Source organism: Sorex fumeus, unplaced genomic scaffold, assembly GCF_029834395.1.
Source record: "Sorex fumeus unplaced genomic scaffold, SorFum_2.1 ptg000081l, whole genome shotgun sequence".
NCBI lineage: Eukaryota > Metazoa > Chordata > Mammalia > Eulipotyphla > Soricidae > Sorex > Sorex fumeus.
The window spans coordinates 16,046,564-16,068,611 of NW_026606138.1; the positions used below are offsets into that span (position 1 = coordinate 16,046,564).

Below are 22,048 nucleotides of genomic sequence, written 5' to 3' on the forward strand. Positions count from 1 at the left end.
GAGATTCATTTGCTATATAATATTAAAGTCCAACTGCCCCAATTATAATTCAATATCCAGGTATATTGGAATATTGAAGGAGTAACTGCAGATGGTGGGTTAGTGGGTCGGGAACCATTAAAGTTCATTTGATCAAAGATCACAAAGGGTCATCTCTGGTCATTTTTTTCTTCAGTTTTTGTCCATATTGTTTAGACTAAATCTCCCTCTTTCTCCCCACTCACTACTCCATTCTCTTATGATTCATAAATGCTTCTCTGGGCTGGACTAATGAAGAGATCCCCATGTTCTGACTTGGACACTCTACCCAAAGCTGAAATCTTTCTCCCTTCTGTGTAATTCTACAAGGTCATGGGTACAACCACAGAAACATTAGTAGAACAAAATATATGGCATTTATTAAACACATGTGACACCAATTATAATACCAAAGTCGAGCATGCATGAACAAATTACTCATTCATTTCACAAAAATACAGATTATGTTACCGAAAATATTACATGATTAAATTTCCACAATATATAAAATTCCTTCAGTTAAAGTGAGAAAGGGGGGGGGGGAATCACAGGTTGAATAAATACAGTGATTTCAGGAGACCCAGTCAGTAAAGGTATAAGGCACAAACTAAACCAAAGGCTTAGCATGTCAGATTGAGGCGGTTGTGGTTCCCACACCAGCTCGTGACCAGGAGGAGACGGCTGCTCCTTCTGCCCAGGTTCAAGTCTCCCAGGTACCAGTGTTACCATGGGCTAGCCACTCAGCACCAGAGAAACGCTGTCTCTAATACTTTCATAGGTAAACCACACCTTTATGCGGTAATAAAAGATCCTGGTGTGAATCACGTGAGATTTCAAAGTAATGCCCTTTCTCCTCCCAACCAAAGTCTAAATAGAAAATTGATCATGAGGGAATCATGGAAAATGAACCTTGGCCCAGTACAGCAGGGTTAGCTGGTGGGTGTTTGAAATCAGCCCTTAGGAGCCCCTCTCCCAGCCCTCCTTCTCCTTCTTGTTTTAGAAATGGATTCTGACCTCTGCCATGTCCATTCTGACTTAAACTGTGTCCAGGACAAAGTAACAGTCACTCCAGGTTGCAAGTCGTAGGGCACCAAGGCCTGTCAAAAGGGTAGTGTCTGAGTGCTTAAGTCAGATTTTTCTTGGCGGTTAACTCCAAGACTCTTGTGTATGGAGTGTAGCTCCTGGAAGGCACTGCGATGTCCCGAGTCCTCTCTTCTTGGCTGGGAAAGGAGAAAAGGCAAGTCACGAAGATGAAACAGAAGTCTCCACCTTCTTTATAAAGTACACAGTTCTAGGAAATGATCGCTTCCACACTTAAAAGGCAGGTCATATGTGTGCAGCTAACTGTCGTGTTTAAATGTGAAAAGTCTGGATGTGGCTGGAGGGACAGCACAGCAGATAGGGTGCTCACCGTACACATGACTGACGTGGGTTCAGTTCCTGGCATGCCATATGGTCCCCTGAGCACTGCCAGGAGTGATCCCTGAGTGTAGAATCAGGAGTAAGCCCCAAGCACAGATGTGGCACACACACACACACACACACACACACACACACACATACACACACACAAAATAATAATGATGATGATGATAATAATAATAATAATAAATTGAAAGTCTGGAGAGTGAGAGGTTGTGGAGATAGCCATGATTGAGAAAAGGGTAAGCCATGCACCTCTTTTAGTAGGACATTCAGATCACAGATCAGATCACAGATCATTCTGTTATTCGTCGATTGCCTCGAGCAGGCCCCAGTAACGTCTCCTTCATCCTAGTCCTGAGATTATATTCAAGGCTCTTTAGGAGAATGAGACCCATCATTGTTACTGGTATTTGGCATATTGGGTACGACACAGGGAGTTTGCCAGACTCTGATGTGTGGGCAGGTTACATTCGGTAGCCTGCCAGTTTGTCAAAGTAGGAATGAGATGTCATAATAAGATGTCGCGCGGCCGCGAATGCCAGGCGCGGGGGCAGGAGACTGCACTGTTCTCCCTCCGGGATCTGGTTTTTATAGTCTCTGAGTCTTGGCTGCTGATGGGATTACACGGCACCGGGGGCCAGGTGGACATCCATACACATAAGAATATGAAGACGACATATTGGGTCTGCAACAGACAGGAAGACTGTGCTGGACATTCTTTGTTCATAGCTGCTTTCTTTTCCACCTCACTTGGCACCTTGGGACTCTGAGCTCAAAGTCGCCATCATGGTGCCACTTACTCTTCAGCTTCTAGTTGGTTTAGACAGTTGGGAGATGGTGACAGGGGATGATAAAATGGAAGACCCAAGGGACCAGGACTTGTCTTCCCCACAGACAGCAGCTTGGGAGTGGTCAGGTTCCCCAGCTAGGACCTATTCCACACACCACACACTTTCCCCTGCCACCTCAGGCCCAGACTAGACACAGCAACCAGGATTGTAGGTTCAATGACCTCTTGGGTTTCCCTTCACTATCTAAAGCTTTGCATAAGTCCCTGCATTTAAATCTCTTTAATTTTCCTTTTTTGCCAGAACTTGAGCAATGCAAGCACAAGCGTGAATATGCAAGAGGCCAGCTGTGAGCAGACCAAGCAGAAACCACTGAGACAGCGGGGGTGTGGGGCAGGATTAATAGGATTTGGTGAGTAAGGAAGAGACATATTTCTTTTTTCTGGACATGTAACTCAACTGCATTTTCCAGCCATCCTTGCAATTAGGTGGTTCATAAGACTAAGAGATCAGAAATTACTTCTACTCCTTCCAGGTTAAAAAAAATTCTGCAAAATTCAGTCTATAAAAACATTCCTCCATGGTCTCCCTTTCCCTTTCAAGCAGATGAGTATGGAATCAACCTCTAAATTTTTTTTTTGTCATCTCATCTATCTTTCTATTCTCTTAGCAACTTTTCTGTCATCTAATTTAGCACAGCGGTAGGGCGTTTGCCTTGCACACAGCCAACATGGCCGACCCGAGTTCGATTCCTCCGCCCCTCTCAGAGAGCCCGGCAAGCTACCGAGAGTATCTCGCCCGCACAGCAGAGCCTGGCAAGCTACCCGTGATATATTCGATATGCCAAACACAGTAACAACAAAGTCTCCAATGGAGACATTACTGGGCCCGCTCGAGCAAATTGATGAACAACGGGAGGACTGTGATACCGTGAATTTCTTTGCATATCACAGTAGTATCCTAAATGTTCTCTCTGCTTTTAGTGCTGGCAAAATCTTCTCCCTCTTTAAATACATTTTTAGCAAAGACACATCTTCCTAGATAGACAACTGGGGCATGTTATACCCTTAGAACTCTCAGAGTGTCCCTGTCACTCCACCGAGTACTCGTCAGCACCTATCTCTCCCGCTGACCCCGACAGGCAACGCATCCTCAGGATACCCTGCACTGTTCATTGGCTCAGCCATTGCCTTGCTCCTAGTGGCCTCAAAGATTTCCCTGGTCAAACTCATCTCATAAATTTTAGCAAGTCTTTCAGGACTCAAACCAAACCTCACTCCATGACAATATTCCCAAATGACTAGTGTCAGAAGGGCAAGATGGTGACAAGGGATAGAAATGGAAGAGGCAAGGGGTGAGGACTTCATCTTCCCCACAGAGGACTGTGTGGTAGTGGCCACGTTCCCAGTGAGGGCCTTTGCCACACACCACACACAGTGCTCCAGAGTTCGCAGTTCTTGAACCATGTTTTTTGGTTCCACAAGATTCAGATTAGCTCAACAATACACATCACTAACATCTCCTGTTACCCCATCAGCAGTTGAAGTGGAGCCGGTAGATGCTTCTTTAATGGGGCCTGTTAGAAGCCGGCGGGGAATTTCCAACTCGACATGTGTCTCCCCCAGACATTCGGTGTGTCTTTCCCACCTGTCCCCACTTGCCCTTCCTGTAGACCTCTCAAAATTTACTGTCCCACAGGTTTTGGACACACTGGTGGGGAATCTTATCACACCCACCCATCCCCACATCCTCTGATCATTACAATTCCCCAAGGATGAACCCATATCTCAGTCATCTTCCTGACCCAATCTCAGACCAGGCAGAGTATACAGGTGACAAAGCAGAGCAGAGGACAAAAATATCAGGGAAGGCAGAGTGTCACGGGTCACCATGGGAAAACCAGTCAGAGCTGCAGCTCAGCAGCGACCTGGGACAGGGCAAAGGACGGTCTGTGCTAGCTACTGTGAAAATTCCACCTATGCAAGTTGTCTTTGGTGACAGTGTCCAAAAAGCCCACTAAGTACAAAAATATTTATTAAGGTGGGCCTTCTGGATTGCAAAGCCAGGCTCGAATAGCCTAGTCTTTCAAAAATGAAGGGATTTATTTAAACACTAGGAAACAACAGAACTTTAAGAACACATCATTTCAACCCCAGAACTGAAATTCAACCATTCTTTTTACCACATTAAGGATATTGTTAACTTTTTACTAATTCATAAAGGGGCTGTTCCTGGGGTGGGAGTTGGGGAGGGTGGGGGGGGACGGGTAGGGGAACAACTGCAGAATCAGCAAATAAAGCTTTAACTAAAAAAAGCTATTTTGTGTTCAGGTCTCTACCACAGAAATATGGAATGTAGGCAGGTTAACGTGCTTACTATGTGCCAGGCATTTATGACCGCTGGGAATATTTTTCATTAAACTGAACCTATTAAGACCTAATTTATGAGTTTGCTGGAAAGCAAGTTTCACTAAGGGGCAGGAGAGAGGGACATTCCTGTTGTCGCTCTTGCTGTTTTTCACTTTTTTCTTCGCATGAAATTGCTCTCCATGGCCTTAATTAGCATAGCAAATCATACCAACCAAACTCAAGTTTGTATTTTAAAAAACAGGCCTTGAAAGTCCTTGAAATTGCAGTGATTCCTTCCTTTGCTTATCTCTCGCATCAGTACCCAAGAGATGAAGTGGGGAGGATGTGGCTGGAGAGGCTGGAGACACGAGCCCTGAGGGAGGGCTGGAGGCTGGAGACCTCCAGAAGGAGCAAGTGGAAAAGAGAAGAGCACCATGGAGCTCAGGCAGGCCCATGGCACCTGCCGCAGAGAGAGGAAGGAACAGTCACTGCCTGGCACCCATGTCTGAGTGACATGCCATCGCAGCTGGCTGGTGGGGATAATTTCAAATCCAGGTTCCAGGGAAGACTCAACAGTTTGGACTTTGTCCAAAGTTTCCAAAATAGCCAGAGACAGATCCTGCCCCCAGTGAACCTCCATTCCCTAAAAGGCCTGGGCCTAGTAGAGCAGCAGGGGAGGCTGGAAAGATGCACCTTCACGCACTCAGTCAGCCTGACCACCCTGCACTGCAAAGCATTTCCCTAGCCCCGCCAGGGGATCCCGAGTACAGAGCAGGAGAAGCTCTGAGAACTGTTGGGGGTGCCCACAAACCAACTGTCCTCCCGTTGTTCATCGATTTGCTTGAGCGGGCCCAGTAACGTCTTCATTTTGAGACTTGTTACTGTGTTTGGCATATTGAATACGTCACGGGTAGCTTGCCAGGCTTTGCTGTGCGTGTGAGATATTCTCGGTAGCTTGCGGAGCTCTCCAAGAGGGGCGGAGGAATCGAACCCAGCTCGGCCGGGCTGGCTGCGTGCAAGGCAAACGCCCTACTGCTGTCACTCCAGCCCACAAACCAAAGTAAATACATTCAATTTCACTAAATCCAAGGGGCCAATTTTGATGGAAATGATACTGCATGTCTGTGCATGTGACTGAATGTATGAGTGTGTGTGTGTGTGTGTGTGTATGTGTGTGAGTGCATGCCTGGGTCTGTGTGTGAGAGTATGTTAATGTGTGTGGGTGTTACTGTGTGGGAATGTGTGTGTCTTTGTGTTGTATGAGATTACTTGTGTGAGGATATATGAGTGTGTGTCTCTGTGTATGTGTCCGAGTGATTATGTGTGTCTGTGTGAGTGTATGTATAGTATAGGAGGGGGAGAGAGGCAAGGAAAGAGGGAAAGAGAGAAGAGAGAGAGTGAGGGTCAAGGAAGGAGAGTAGGGGAGGGAGGGAGAGAGAAGGGGGTAGGAGGGAGAGGAGCAAAGGGGCAGAGGGAGGAGGTCTGAACTTTCTCGGAGGCTCAGCCTGGGACGGAGCAGCTGTGAGACTGACCACATCTTTGTTACACCTTTATAATATTCTCTTCCTTATTTTAATTTTCAGGACGAAATAAGCAAAGACTAAGAGAGCTAAGTAACTTGCCCAAAGCTCTACTCGGTTAGAAGTTGGCTGAAGGGGACCCACAACTGTGGAGTTCTCTGGGGAAGAACAAGGAGTAGGAACAACACTCCCACACATTTGAGGCTTCATTCAATGCTGTAATTGATCTAAAACCTCTGGAAAGGTTGCTGAAAAAATATTCTGAAAAAACACCATGGAATCTTGTATTAGTTAGATGCAAGTTTGAAGTCAAAGTAAGAACTGGGAATTTTCCAACACGACTTTGTTCAACATATACAACACAAGTTAGCAACTCTCATGTATGGAGTATTGAAAACCACACATGTAACTACAGAACTTAACCTAACCCTGGGCTCAGAAGACTGAGTTCTAATGCTGCTGTGTGATTTCCCCCAGGGAATTGCTTTATGTCTCTGATCCTCAAGACTGATAGCTCAAAAACACAAGCATTTCACTAGACCAAGGAGGTTCCTGTTTGTGTTTGATCATAGACTCCTTTCTCCAAGCAAAATCTTACCTGGAATTCAATGTGAAATTGCTTTAAAAGCTGAGTTTCTCAGGTTTCTTTTGTGGGGTATGGCAGGGCAGGCAGGCCAGATCTCAAAAGGCCAGCTCTCTGGTAACCTACTGGGTCTTCCAGAATCCAGCTGAGAGGGGCCCAGATGAGAGGTCCACTGTCCGGGATCTGCAAGCCAAGCCCACACTCCCAGCGCCTGCCTTGCGCAGTCCTTTCACATAGTAGGCACTTCATAAACAGGCAGGAGGAAACCAGTGAAATATGATTCTGCCATTTCGGAAATGGGGGGACATAGTTTTCATTTCCTTTGCGGATTGCCCGGGTCGTTAAAGTGCTAAGATGGATCCTGAGGGAAAGCAAACGCTACGTTTATGGCAAAGCTGCCTCTCGAGCCTGCAGCAGCTCCCAGGCTCGAGCGGCCGTAAGTGAAGGGTCTGTCAGCACTTCCATTATGAAAACCGCTTTGTGGTTTCATAACTTCGCCATAAAAGTTCGCTTCAGGCTAGCCTGTGGCATGCAGATTGAAAAGCTTGTTGTAAGCCAGAATGTGGAAATTCAAAAAACAAACAATTTATTGGCCTCAGACATAGTTTTTTACCCATTTTAGCCAAACAAGATTTATTATGTGGGTAATTAAAATGGACTAAGTCACTTGCTTCTTGCGGGGGCTTGGGGGGAGCAGAGAAATGACCAAACTATTTGTACTGGGGGAAAAAGGAACCCCTGGATGTGATCAGTCATTCTTTGGGGCAACCTTCATATCATGCACTTTACACCCCACTTCAGAGAGACCCAGAATCTGCTTACATTTTATCTTCCCCTTTGTATTCACATTTAAAAAAAATATTTTCTGAGAGAGATGGGCATAGAAAGATTGCCTCATCTGTGGAATATAAAGTAACAGAATGGGAGACTAACACCCAAGAGTAGTAGAGATAAGGACCAGGAGGTCTGCTCCATGGCTTGGAAACTGGCCTTACATGCTGGGGGAAAAGGCAGCTCAGCCAGAGAAGGAAATACCAACTAAAGGATGTTGGGAGGACCATTCGAATTGAAAGATGTGTGCTGAAAGTAGACTATAGACTGAATATGATGGCCACTTAATACCTCTATTGCAAACCACAACACCCAAAAAGAGAGAGAACAAAAGGGAATGCCCTGCCGCTGAGGTGGGATGGTGTGGAGGGTGAGGAATGGGAGTGGTGGGAGGGATATTGGGAACATTGGTGGAGGACAATGGGCACTGGTGGAGAGATGAGTAAATGATTATTATATGACTGTAATGCAAACACGAAAGTTCGTAAGTTTGTAACTGTACCTCACAGCGATTCACTAATAAATAATAATCACTGTCACCGTCCTCCCGTTGTTCATCGATTTGCTTGAGCAGGCCCAGTAACGTCTCCATTGTGACAATTGTTACTGTGTTTGGTATATCGAATATGTCATGGGTAGCTTGCCAGGCTTTGCCGTGCGGGTGAGATAGTCTCAGTAGCTTGCCGGGCTCTCCAAGGGGGGTGGAGGAATTGAACTAGGGTTGGCCATGTTGGCCGCTTGCAAGGCAAACACCCTACCTGCTGTGCTATTGCTCCAGCCCAATAAATAATAATAATAATAATAATAATAATAATAATAATATTTTCTGTAAATTACATCAGAATGATAGCAGAAATTTGCTTCTATCAGAAAGAAATGAGAAGATGATTAAAGAATGAGTTTCGTGCTGGAGAGACAGTAAAGAGGGTAAGGCACTTGCCCTGCATGTGGCTTACCCAGGTTCAGTTCCTGGTGCCACAAAGGGTCCCCTGGGCCCTGCCAGGAGAGATTCCTGAGCACAGAGCCAGGATTAGGCCTGAGACTGCCAAGTACCGACCCGAACAAACAAACAAACAAAAATCCCAAAAACCCAAAAATGAGTTTACTGCTGCCTTTAATATTCTGGGAAAAGGGCCAGCAGGTCATTTTAAGGGGACACAAAAAAGACAATGTCAGTAATGAGTGGGGAGAGTTGAACAGGGACATGAGGCCTCGACACAGGCTATGGGTGGTCAGACCGGAGAAGTCATCTGTGCAAACTGCACAGATGGGAAATTGAGGCCCCAGCAAACATACCCAGCCTCAAGGCACGTCTCTGCTCATTCAGAGCCACCAGCTGGCTCTTATCTTTCCAGGCCTATGACTTCTCAGCTGTTCCCACACAGGGAAACATCCAGAGGCCAGGGTCCTGCTCTCCTCTGCTCTACACCACTGTCTAGTATGGTACACACCAACACCCAGATCTCACAAGAATGCACCCGTCTGCACTCAGCCACCCAACACACATCATCAGGTCCTCCTTGGAAACTTGCTGGGTGTCTCCTCTGGACCTGGCAGTTTATGAGGTGGGGAACAGACATAGAGTCAGCCCTCCAGTTCAGAAACAACTCCACAAGCCAGCTTGGAGGAACTGTGTATGCACTCAAGGAATCTCTGCAAGTGAACAGGACAGGTTGTTTGTGAATCTGAGCAGGATTTGACACCACCCTGTTACAACACGGGACTGCTGACCTTGGCTTAAGATTTGATCTTCCCTCTCTTGGTATGACACTTTGGGTCTGCTCATACATGGGACAGGCAGAGCGCTAAGTGGCTAAGTACATGCACCGCATACAGGAGGCCCAGGCTCAATCCCTGGCACCACCTGGTAGCCCATAACACGCTAAGAGTGAACACTGAGTACAGAGCTGGGAGCAGCTACTGAGTACGGCCAGGTATGATCCCAAACCAACAAAGTCTGCTGACACATCAACGTGCCCCCTCTAGATTACACCCAGGGCTAGGAACCAGGTCCTGCTCCTGTCCATGTATGTCATGAACGTCTGGCACAGAAGAGGCATCCAACAGGCGTTTCATGAAGGATGAACCAAAAAGGGAAGAAAGGAGGGGGGAGGAAGGGAGAGAGGATTGAAGGAAGAAGGACAGAAGGGGGGAGGTGCAGAGGGGAGGGGGGACAGACGCTCATGGAGACCAGACTCTGAGAGGGCTGCAGTCTCTCTTCTGGTCTCCCCTGCCCACAGCCCCCTCTTCACAGCACCAGGCAGACCCAAGCACTCACAACTTCCCATTAGCAGAATCATTTTTGATTGAAAGAAAGCACTTCTTATAATACCAGCTCAACAGAGTAATCTTTGTTTAAATCAAAGAGGAATTTGAGTCAGAAAAACAGGAAATTCCAGAATACCTGGGTAGAAGATCACAGCCCACTCCAATCTCTCTCGTTTCCACTTCAGTCTTTGACTGCGTTTCCATTAAGTAGTCCAGTCTGCTCTGTAGCTCATTATTCTAGAGGTGAGAAAGAACTTTTAGTAAAGCAAATATGTTCATCTGCATGATACAATGCATGAAACATTTATATATATACATATATATATATTAATTTCCCTCACGCCACAGACAGCTAATTTATCAGGCATCTCTCACACTGCAGGAATTGAATAAATATATCGATAGAATCCTTGTGGAGAGTTTTCTGTGTATATAGATACATATGTATCCAATTTTACATAAATAGAAACAAGAGAAATTTCCTAATCTAATACAACAATCTGCTTTTTTTCACTCAACAATTTGTTGTGAATACCTTTTCACATTTATTAGTTTTTTTATATCAACAAACCATTTTAATGTGTTCATAACATTCCACTGTATGGATGCACAGTTATTTAACTAGTCTCTTATTGATTGGTATTTACATGTTTATCACTTTTTTTTGCAATTATAATGAAGGTACAACTCAACTTTTAATGGTCCCTCATTAAACTATAAACTGGCAAGTCTATTAATTTAATTTAGTGGGAAATACCTCTATAACTTCATAATTAGTATTTCATAGGTGTTGAAAATTCAGAATCTCAAACGTATAAAGTAAAACAAGCTCCTTGGGAATAAAATTAGCAATCCATGTAGTGTTGTTTTCAGACAAGAGCCAAGCATTACATTGATGATTAGATGCTCAGGAATTGGAAACTTGCCCCATGAGAGCAGTGAAGGGCAAGGAACAAGAGAGTCAAGGTGACCAGAGTGAAAAGAGATGAGAAGGTGCCTGAAAATCTGAAGGAAAAAATATCAAAATCCCAGAAGGAGAGTCGCAGAGCTTGTCTCTGTCTATTGGGGTATGGGGATCTTTCGTTCCTCTAGATACTTGTGCCCGAAGCCTGACTATGTTACTGAGAATCAATGACTCTGTCTGTCTTCTTGGAAATCCCCTTGGAGCAGCAAGCACCTGTGGCCTAGCAGGAAATGACAGGAGGCTTTGGTGTTTCCTTTGTTGTGGAACAGAAGCTGTGCACTGGCCGAGACTGCTATGTGATGCGCAAGCTGAAAGGCTCCAGAGAAACAGAAGCTCATTGGCTTTGGAAACACAGAACGTGAGCTACAGTTTATGAACTCCTGCTCCAAATGAGGGGTGAGTTTTAATTCTAGCAATACGGGCCATGAAAATAAGTATATGGAAAAAGATACAGAGACATACAAACGGTAAACACAGAGGAGGAATAGCTACATAAATCTCAGATAAAACAGAGTTAAAGAAGACAAAGACTAAAGAGACAGTGACCATCATTTTATAATAATGAAAAGGTCTGTGCATCATCAAGATATAACATTTTTAAAAAGGTGCATATAATAATAGAGCTCTGGGGGAATAAAATGAAACATAGATGTGGACAGTCTAAACCATAACAGATGAGCCTTTTTTTTTCTTTTTGGGTCACACCCAGCGACGCACAGGGGTTACTTCTGACTCTGCGTTCAGGAATTACTCGGTGCTCAGGTGACAATATGGGATGCTGGGAATTGAACCCAGATCGGCCACGTGCATGCAAACGCCCTCACTGCTGTGCTATCACTCCAGCCCCGAATAATGAGTCTTGTCTTCTCTCAGTTATTGCTAAATTAACTACATGTGTATATACATTTAAAATTTAAAAAAAAAAAAACAGGAAAAACAAAAATAATCACAGGTGAGTATTAAGTCCTGGGGTTAATGGCTCTCCTTCCCACCCTGTGTTGCTGACTCTGAGCTGCCCAGGGTGGCCACACTGCTTGAAGTCCCACCCCAGAGCCCCCAGGATCACACTCAACATGCACCAGGGACCAAATTCACATCTGCAAGACGGGTGCTCTCTCTGAGCTTCATCTTCTGGGTTCCACAATAAGTATTTCCTTTCATATTACTTGCCCAAGTATAACTAAGTCAATATAACTGACTTAATAAGCGTGAATAAATTTAAAGTGTGCAAAGTATGTTCTCTGTCCTTAGCAATTATAAGTCAAAAAAGATCTTGGAGGATGGTTCCATGGTTTCCAATCACTGCCTGACCAGCACTGGGCCTTGAGCTCCAAGTCTGGGGCCTCCACACAGCCAATGTGATCCTGGAAGGTTCATGGTCTGGGACAACCTCCTCTCCTGCTCCATGAAACACAAAAAGATATCTAAGGTCGCCTCAGATATTTGGAAGTTAGCACACTTACAAGAAGAATCTCGAAGAAAATAAGGAAATATCTGAACTGGAGAGAAAAACTGAAAATACAAAACATCAAAGCTTATGAGATGCATCTGGAACAGTGCACAGAGGAATATTTGTAAGTTTAAAAGCTACAATTTAAAAAAGAGCAAAGTCTAAAAGAGCAAAATACATGACCAAAGGCCCACCTCAAGAAGCTAGAAAAAGAAGAGCAAGGTAAAATAATTATAAGGAGGAACGAAGTGGTAGGGCTTGCATACTGTGGGCCCAGGATCTATCCCCAGCACCACAAATGATTGGCAGAATCTGACCAGGAAAGATCCCTAAGCAAAAGTCAAAAGTAAGTCCTGTGTACTGCTGGTATAACCCCAGAACACAAAACAAAACTAAAAGGTCAGGAATAATGATTATTAAAGAAAAAATAAAATAAAGAATATCAACAGAGACAAAAGCTTTTCATTTTGAAACACAATATCAACAATCCCCTAGCTTTGCTGGTAAAGGAACATAATACTGGTTGTTTTATCAATATCAGGGATTTTAAAAATCCCCAATGAAAACAACAAGGCTCTCGATGTGAGAGGATACTATCCTTACTGCATACAAAACACACACACACAAATCACACAAAATGGATCATAGAGCAAAACAAAACAGAAAAAGAAAAAAAATGGTCTGGAGATGGTTCAGTGTGCTGGAGCACAGGTCTTGCATGGAGGAGGTTTGGGTTCAAACCTCAGCACCACATTGTCCCCTGAGTGTGGTCAGGGATGGCCTGACCACAAGTACAGAACCAAAACTAGCACCTAAGGACCACTAGGTGTGATCCCCACCCCCAAATAAACAACCAAACAAAAACTTTAGGTGCAATGATAGTAATAGAGAATTTCTGTGACCTGGTAGTAGGCAAAAGTCTCTTCAGGCAAAAAAAAAAAAAAAAAAAAAAAGCATAAACATCAGAGGGGGAAATGCTGAAGTAAACTGAGCTTTACCAAAAATTAAAACCAAAATGAAAATATCTTTCAATATATCATTCATAAAATAAAAAAATCCATTCATGGAATGGGAAAAAATATTTACAACACATACATCTGACAAAGAACTGATATCCAGAATATTAAAAGAATATAAAAATTCATACAACTCAGTAATAGAAAACTAAAAGTTGCCCTTTGCAGCCTCCAAGATGTCGGCTGAAGCGAGGACATGGTGGGTCCTCTGGGACCCAGACTTGGATTTCCTTGGGTCTTCCAGTAGGAGCCATGATCAGCTGTGTGAACAACGCAGGTGCCCAAACTCTGTCCATCATCTCTGTGAAGGGAGTCCAGGGGTGACTGAACAGACTCCCTGCCATTGGTGTGGGTGACATGGTGATGGCCACAGTCAAGAAAGGCAAACATGAGCTCAGGAAGAAGGTACATCCAGCACAATTCAATCATGAAAGCCGTATCAGAGAAAAGACGGCATCATTCTTTATTTTGAAGGCAGTGAGGGGGTCACAGGAAATAATAAAGGCGAAACAAAAGGTTCTGCCATCACTGGCCCAGCTGCAAAGGGATGTGCAGACTTATGGCCCAGGATTGCTTCGAATGTGGGCAGCATTACCTGACTCTTTTGTGTATTTGTTAAAAAGAACCCATTGAAAGTACTTGCTTTCAGGGTGGGGGTGAGGGGATATGACTCAACAGATTCAATCCATTACTAATAAAAGAAAAAAATTGCCCCCCTTTTCCCCCCAAATAAACTAAAAGTTAAAAAAACGGTGGGCAGGGTGAGCATGAGGATGGGGCTCTATTCCAGCATTGCATAACCCCACCACCCAGTGCTGCTGGTTGTGCCCCCAAAATAATTTTTAATTTAAATTTTTAATTTAAAATGTATTTATTTATTTATTTTGGAGTTTGGGCTGCCATATTGGGGGGGGGGGGGAATCAAACCTGGGTTGGCCACGTAAAAGGCAAGTGCCCTAATCACCATACTATCCAACCCAAACAACTTTTTAAAAAGGTAACAAGGGATTTGAATAGACACTTCAAAAAAGAAGACAAAGTCCAGAGAGATAGTGGAGAACACTTACCTTGCAAGCAGCCAACCTTGGTTCAGTTGCCAGACTTATAGGGTTGCCTAAGCACTACCAGGAGTGATTCCTGAACACAGTCAGGAGTAAAACACTAAGCATCACTGGGTGTAGCCCCCAAACAAACAAACAAGCAAGGCATATAAATGACTGGTACACATTTTTATTAAACAGGACAGTTTTATTGAAACTTATTTGGAAAGATATGAAAAGAGATAAAGGGAGAAGTGTGTTTTCAAGAGAAAACACAGGCTTCTCCAGAATGAAAATAAGAGCAAAGAAACAGACAGACAAGCAAGCAAGATACATGTTCAAAGGAGAATACAGGCTTGAAGACCAAGCCAGATACGCATGTTTAAAGGATGATAATTAGGGCTAGAGAGATAGTACAGAAGGTTGGGGACTTTCTTCGCAAACAGCCTACTTTGATTTGATCCCCAGCATCCCATGTGATTGCCTGAGTACTGCCAGGAGTAATGCCTGAATGCAGAGCCAGGAGTTATCCCAAGCGTTCATTTTGGGCCCAAACCCAAGAAAAAAAGGAAAGAAAGAGAGAGAGAGAAGGAGAGAGAGAGAGAAAGAAAGAAAGAAAGGAAGGAAGGAAGGAAGGAAGGAAGGAAGGAAGGAAGGAAGGAAGGAAGGGAGGGAGGGAGAAAGGAAGGGAGGAAGGAAGGATAAAGAAAGAAAGAAAGAAAGAAAGAAAGAAAGAAAGAAAGAAAGAAAGAAAGAAAGAAAGAGGAGAAAGGGAGAAAGAGAAAGGGAGAGAGAAAGGGAGAAAGATTGATTGATTCTCCTCAGTACCAGGGATCTCTCAATGCCAATCAAGCCCAGGAGGAAGGCTGACACCACCAAGTCGGGATGCAGAGGGACGAAATAATCTGAATGCAAAATACTATAGCCCCTTTGATAGTGCCTCCAACAGTCTCCTAAAACTTTAGTCCTCCATTTATCAGATAACACAATCCTGCCACTTCTGGGAGTTTTCCAGAACACAGGAAGCTGCACTAAGGGCACATAACCCCTGATACAGCAATGGTTCCAGACACTTCTATACACTTCTATAACTCCCACCTGGGAACAATGCAGAGAAATGTCAACCCATGAACAATAGGCACATCAGCAGTGGCAGTCTGGCCGCTGGACAGAATGCTATTCACAGTCCAAAGGCAGGCCTGGGGCACCAGCGATATCTCAGATCACTGCACTGCAAGGAAGAAGCCAGATACACAAAAGAAAAGAGCATGACAGCACATGCAGCCCTTATGGAAAATGCAAAGAAGTGCACAGTGGCATCAAGATGCAGTGCATGAAGAGGAAGCAGAGGGAAGTGTACTCTGGAGAGCACTGGAAATGCTGTGTCTTGATTGTGGTGCTAGTTCTAAGGTGCAGACCTACCCGCCATGCACTTGCACTTGTGCACTTTAAATACATGCATTTTATACATGTGAATTCATACACAGCCAAGATTACAGACAAAAGAATGGGGCCAGAGCATGGGCAGCAGAAGGAAAATTAATGAAGAGACAGACTTAAGGGGCGCTTCAAACATGAATTGCAACAGAACCTGAGACAGGAAATCAGAGACTCCATCCTTCTCAGTCTTAGAGAATCTGGCTTCTGGGTTGGAACAAACATCAGCCCACAGTGTCCAGGGATCTATGAGGCCACGTCTCTGAGTGAGATCCAGGGTTTCCTGCTTCCAAATACCACCATCTGGTTTTCATATGTAAAATGCATGCCACCAGTGGCCTGGGAGGTGGCAGGTCTGCCAGGATGGAAGAAGATAGGCACCTTCTGGTGTCTGAGGGAAATTATGTCACAAATGCCTGTCGGTCACCTCCTCCTCCCACTCCTTCAAACCCTAGGGGTGAGCAGCTGTTGCAGCAACTCTCAGACCAAGCAAGAATGTGGGTCCAATAAAATGTGAATGTGGAGCCCTAGTGGCGCGTGCTGCCGCCCCAATATTACAGGAAAATTCATCATAGTCCCAGGAATGCTCAGCGGTCATGGAGTAGGTTTATGTACCACATAGCACATATTAAAGGCACAATGGGCGAACCAAGGCATTTGACTCCTTCCCTCAGGCTTCTGAACTGAGCTGTGAGTTTAGGATTTGCAGCACAGAAAAGGGGAATGAAATCTGCTTTCTGCAACTCTGAAAGCTCATCGGCCCTACGAAACACTACATGTGTGGATTCATTTGAACAGCATTTCAATATTGGAGAGGCAGGGTTTGCTATTTCTTCTTGAAGACGTGAGCCAAGTGCCTACAGGATGGCCCAGTGGGTGAATGTACTGCCTTGCCGGTATGAGCCAAAAGTTTGATGCTCAGAGCTATGAGCACCCACAGCTCTCCCTGACTACAAACGGCCAGAAGCAGGCAAGCCCCACCAGCAAAGAGTCACAAACGCTGAAGGCAGGAATGTGAATGGGGGGGGAGGGGCATGACAACTAAGAGGTACACAGACACCACAACTAAAATGACTGAAAGTTGCATACTTTTATTCTATCTTAGTGCTTATAATATTCCACTGGGTACATATATCACAGCTTCTTGATCAATTTATCTGTAGTTGGGCATTTGGATTGCTTCTATATCTTGGCTCTCCTACATTGTAAATATGAATATAGATGTGCATATATCCTTTAAAATTAATGCTTTTGTGCAACTCTAAGAAAGAATAAAATCATGTAATCTACAGCAACATGGATGGGACTAGAGACGATCATGCTGAGTGAAGTCAATCAGGAGGAACTGGATAGACACAAATGATCTCTCTTCTATGTGGGATTAAAGACACACAGCTAGGTAACGGGAAAAGGCCAAAGCCAACATAATGGGACAACAGGCCCACCCAACTGAGTCAGTGGGGAAGGGAGATTGAAAGAGAGGGGCGTTAGGGTTCATGAGCAGGGGAGGTGGGGACACTGGTGATGTGTGTAGTATTGATATTAGGTGCATGAGGAACCATCATTAGCAAATTACAGAACCTCAATCAATTAAAAAAATTAATTCAGATTACTCGATGCTCTAAAACATTGAGTAAAAGTTCAATAAATAAAACGAAATGAGTGTAACCCTTGACAGTGCTTGCGGACCAGCAAGGTCACAGCTCACAGTGTTTAGGGGACTACATGGTGCCTGGGAACAAACTCAGGGCCTCATGCATGCAAGGAAACCACTCAGCCCTGTGCATTGTCTCCTTGGCTAAAGGAGACCATTTTAGATGTTGTTCCGAGTTTTACTGTCCATAAACTGAGACAGAGACAGTTCAAGAACCGCTCACAGTCTCCTCACGGGAAGCAGACGAGCTGAGATTTGCACTCAGGCAACCTGCTCCAGAGCCTACAGTGAGGCCCTTAATAAGAAGTGCCACCTTATTAATTGATGGAATGTGGGGTGGTTACCAGACCACGGTAGGGAGCAATCATGGTTTAAAGGAAGGGATAGAATCTCAAGATATCCAATTGCTGGAGCTAGCATGGTCAAAATAATAGAAATTCTTAGTAGCTGGTACAACCTTGAATTATAAAGCAAAATAACTAGATAGATTTGGAAAGTATTCAAACAACCTCTAAAACACCTTAGATTGTATAGGGGCTAAGCTACTTGCCTTGTTTTCGGCCAAGCTTGGCTTGATCTCCGACACTGCATGCTTCCCACAGCATTGCTAGATGCAGCTCTAGAGTACCCCAAGTCCCAGGGAACCCCTGCACCTCAGGGCACATCACTAATTCAGAGACCCCTTCCCCAAAAATGCAGCTTTTTCTCAATCCTATCACAACTGAAATTTGCCTCAGTGAGCATAGCAACTCATCTCACTTCCAGTTCCCATGCCCAGGCAGTCTCCAGGACAGTTCACCAAGATGAGCCAGACAACTTCCTCGTCTGGGACAGGACAAAGGTGGGCAGGCACTGTGTCTGCCCTGCAGCAAGTTCGGCCCTCAGCTACATATTAAGAATAATAAAACAAGAGCAGAGGGTCAGAGAAATAGTATAGCAGGTACTTGCCTTGATGCAGCTGGCCCAGGTTCAATTCCCTGCATCCTATCTGGTCCCCAGAGCACCATCAGGAATTAATTCATGAATGCAGAGCCAGGAACAAGCCTGGAGCATTGCTGGGTGTAGCCCCCAAACAAATAACAACAATAATAATAAAAAAACAAGAGCAGTTTCCTTAACACTCCTGAGCCCTACTCCCCCATCGACAAGATGGGGAGACAGACTCTAACTCACTGGGCACCCAAGGGAGAACAAAAGGGGTCAATTAAAATTTAATGAAGTCATGAAATTTCCTTATAGATGGATGGACATGGAGAGTATCAGGATGAGTGAAATGAGTCAGAGGGACAGACATAGAATGATTGCACTCATTTGTGGAATATAAAAAAATCAAATAAGTCATAGTATGAGAATACCTGAGGATAGTAGTAAGAGAATTGGTCCATGGTAGGAAGCTTGGCACAATTGTTGGTGGAGGGCAGTGAGAACAGAAACGGAACCACTATGACAATGATAGTTGGAAATGATCACTCTGTCACTCTGGACAAGAACCGAGTGCTGAAAGGAGGGAAAGGGACAAACATGATACTATTCAGTACTGGTACTGCAAACTGCAATAGAGAGAGAAAGAGAGAAAGAGAGAGAGAGAGACAGACAGACAGACAGATAGAGACAGAGATGCTATAGGGGAGTCGTGGGAAGAAAACTGGGGACTTTGGTGATGGGAAATGTACACTGGTGAATGGAAGGGTGTTGGAACATTGCATGACTGAAACCCAATCACTAACAATCTTGTAACTATGTATTTCACGGTGATTCAATAAAAAAGGAAAAAAAAAACTTTACCCAGCATAAAGGATGTACCAGACACTTTCCATGCAGTTACATTTCTAGACCAGACCCATGAAAAGGTAGTTGTCATTTTAATTTTCTGATACAAAGAGACATCTCCAAGATTTCCTGGCTGATCAGATCTGACCCAGGGCTCAGACTCTGCCAAGCCCGACCCCACTGTGTCCTTCTGTGCTCTGTGAAGGATATGGCAATAACTCCTTATGCCCAGCATACAGTAGGCGGTGAATGAATGTCCTTTCTTCTTTCCTGTCTCCCCTCACTTCCTCACTCTCCCTGGGGCTGTGCCCCCACCCCAGGGTGTGTGTGTGTGGGATGGGGGGGTCGCAGGCGAAGCAGGCACAGGACAGATGAGTGGAGGCTCCATGCCAAGTTCTTAATGAAGAGCCTTGAGAGCAAATAGATTTTGGCTTCTCTTCCTAATGACACCTAAGCTCTTAGAGTTCCAGCACCATCATTTCCTTTTCCGGAATTTGCACAAAATCCTCCAGATGACTTTCAAAAGCCACCAAGTTGGGAATACTAAACAACCTTAAGAGTGATACTGTCACCTCCAAAATATAAAGAGCTTGGGCTTTGGGGTCCTTCTCTGAGCCTGGCTGAATGTTCACCAAGCAGGACATCTTTCTACTCGGTGTGTCAACATAAAGATCATACCCCATGATTAAAGCTACAGAGAGAATTCTGCGAGGCATGCAAAGGATGTAAGCATGGAGGAGCACAAGTTACAAAGGGCCCGACAAATGTGAGGGATGACGGGTATTCGCAGTTTATCAGAACTGCCAAGGAAATTCCTGAAGAAAAATGAATCCCAAAGCCGAGGTGAGCTGTGAGCTGAATTAAGGAGGGCCCGATGGTAGAGAAAAACTAGCTGTCACAACCCCATTTCAGTACTGCAAGTTAACCTTCAATCAATTTTATAAGGCCAGGAAATAGCTGTATTTTTAATTAAGTGTCGGTGGTAGACTCAGCAACATGAAATTTAGTGGTGGAGGGGAAAACCAACTTACAGGACAAAGCAGCTTACCTCTCCTTCTAAGAACGATATCTTTTCTAAAAGCTGCAATATTAAGAGCTGCTTCTGTTGCACTTTTTTCTTCAGTGATTCAATCTAGTGAGAAACAAAAGAAAAATGACTCATTAAAAACATAGACCTCTACAGGTTAATCAAAGGCACAGATGGCTTTAGGTTCACTTAAGTAGAAGCTCTGAACAGGGGCTGGGAAGAGAAATCCCGCACAAGTGAATTTGAACTCACATATCATGAGATTTGTTTAACCGCAATTCTGATCTTGCATTAGAAGTCACATCAACCTTCTATAGATGTTTCAGGATGTCTCACTCTTCGGAAAGTGCAGAAACAATGTTACATAAAATAATCGTTCAATCTGAGTTTACCAGGCAGTCCTCAGTTTAGGCATTCAGCAGTTATTCCCATTAGTGTTTGTTTGACCAAGTGCCAAAATTTTAGTCATTGTCTTTAAAAGGATCACTCACCCTAAAAAATGCTCATGGAATTCACAGGACAGAGCACTTATGTGGTCTGGGAAGCCATTAAAGAAACAGATTTGAGCTGGGACTTTGCTTTCATTTTTATATTCCATACTGGATTACTATAACTTCATTTTATATCCTCATATTATGTCTCTATCATACAGGCTTCCTAAAAGCAGAAACCAGGGTATTTAGTACCAGGTCATGCCTTTGTGTAAGACAGTGTGTAAGTTTAAGAAATAATTTGTGATTTTTAAGACTAAATATACAAGATGGCTAGAAAGTACCCATGCTTCTTTTATACTAAATCTGCACTTGCAATTTTTAAAAATACCCTTTGTGCAAAATTAAACAATTCTAATGGAAGGGAATTTGCAATAACTAGACAAATTACAAGCACATTTGCCTTCTACCCAGCAATACCATTTATAGGAACGACACACTGTTCAAAAAATTTACTTGGATATAGGGTTTTAATTTTAGAAGGTTAAAAAGAAAACAGAACTCCACCAGTACATAATAGTTAAATAAACATGGTACACCTTAACAATGAATTTCTAAATTGCCAGAACATGTGGTATATTCTAAGTATGTGTGATACCTTTAGTGTAAACCATATGAGGGTATGCAAATGCCTTTACTTGCAAAAACAACAACAAAATACTCCAAAGAAAACCAAGTCTTAATGACAGAGAAGCGGTTATCTAGAGGGAGAAGGGAGTAACCAGGAGCAGGAGAAGGGGAAAGCTGTCTTGCATAACACCTTGCTGCATACATAGACTGTACTCTGAAAGCACTTTTTACAAATACAAAAAGAAACGAAAAAGGGGGGAAAAAATGAATCCTAGAACTTGAGAATGGGAAAAAAAGAGACTTAACTGAATATCAAATTAGTGAAAAGGATGAATTCAAGGATTGACATAAAAAAGTATTTGTATCCAATAAAATAATAAAACTGCCTCAGGACATCCTGGAGGAGCAGATCAATTTCAGGGGACACACACACACACACACACACACACACACACACACACACACACACAAATGTACCAGATGATCCCAAGACACTTTGTTATGCTAAAAATGAGGGCAAGAAGTGCTCCCTTTGGCCAAGGATGGGGCAAAAGGGCATCAAAAAATAATGAGTGTAACTGCAAAAAACCCATAGAGTATGTAGACATAGACAGATATGTAAATATTTTTATTTATTTATTTATGTTATATTTGTTCTGTTTGGGGGGGGGCACACCTGGCTCTGCTCAGGATTCACTCCAGGTTCTTTGCTCAGGGATCACTCCTGGTGGGGACTGGAGAAAACAAGTCTCTGGGGATCAAACCATGGTTGGGCACATGCAGTGCAAACGCCTTAATCCCTGTACCATCTCTCTGGTAGCCTATTTTATGATTCTAAGAAGTCAAAA

General features: G+C 43.9%; 1 protein-coding gene and 1 pseudogene across 1 annotated transcript in view; one reads left to right on the plus strand and one right to left on the minus strand.

Moving 5' to 3' along the window:
* Nucleotides 1-376: 376 nt before the first annotated feature.
* Nucleotides 377-22,048, minus strand: part of MYZAP (myocardial zonula adherens protein) — a 106,877-nt gene continuing 85,205 nt past the window's right edge. Inside the window, exons 11-13 of the mRNA XM_056130769.1 lie at nucleotides 20,161-20,244; nucleotides 9,918-10,018; nucleotides 377-1,238 (exon numbers count right to left, since the gene is read on the minus strand). Of these exons, the coding sequence (XP_055986744.1) occupies nucleotides 1,142-1,238; nucleotides 9,918-10,018; nucleotides 20,161-20,244 (282 nt within the window). The 3' untranslated portion in view covers nucleotides 377-1,141. The remainder of the gene's footprint in view (nucleotides 1,239-9,917; nucleotides 10,019-20,160; nucleotides 20,245-22,048) is intronic.
* Nucleotides 10,976-13,810, plus strand: LOC130038875 (60S ribosomal protein L23-like; annotated as a pseudogene).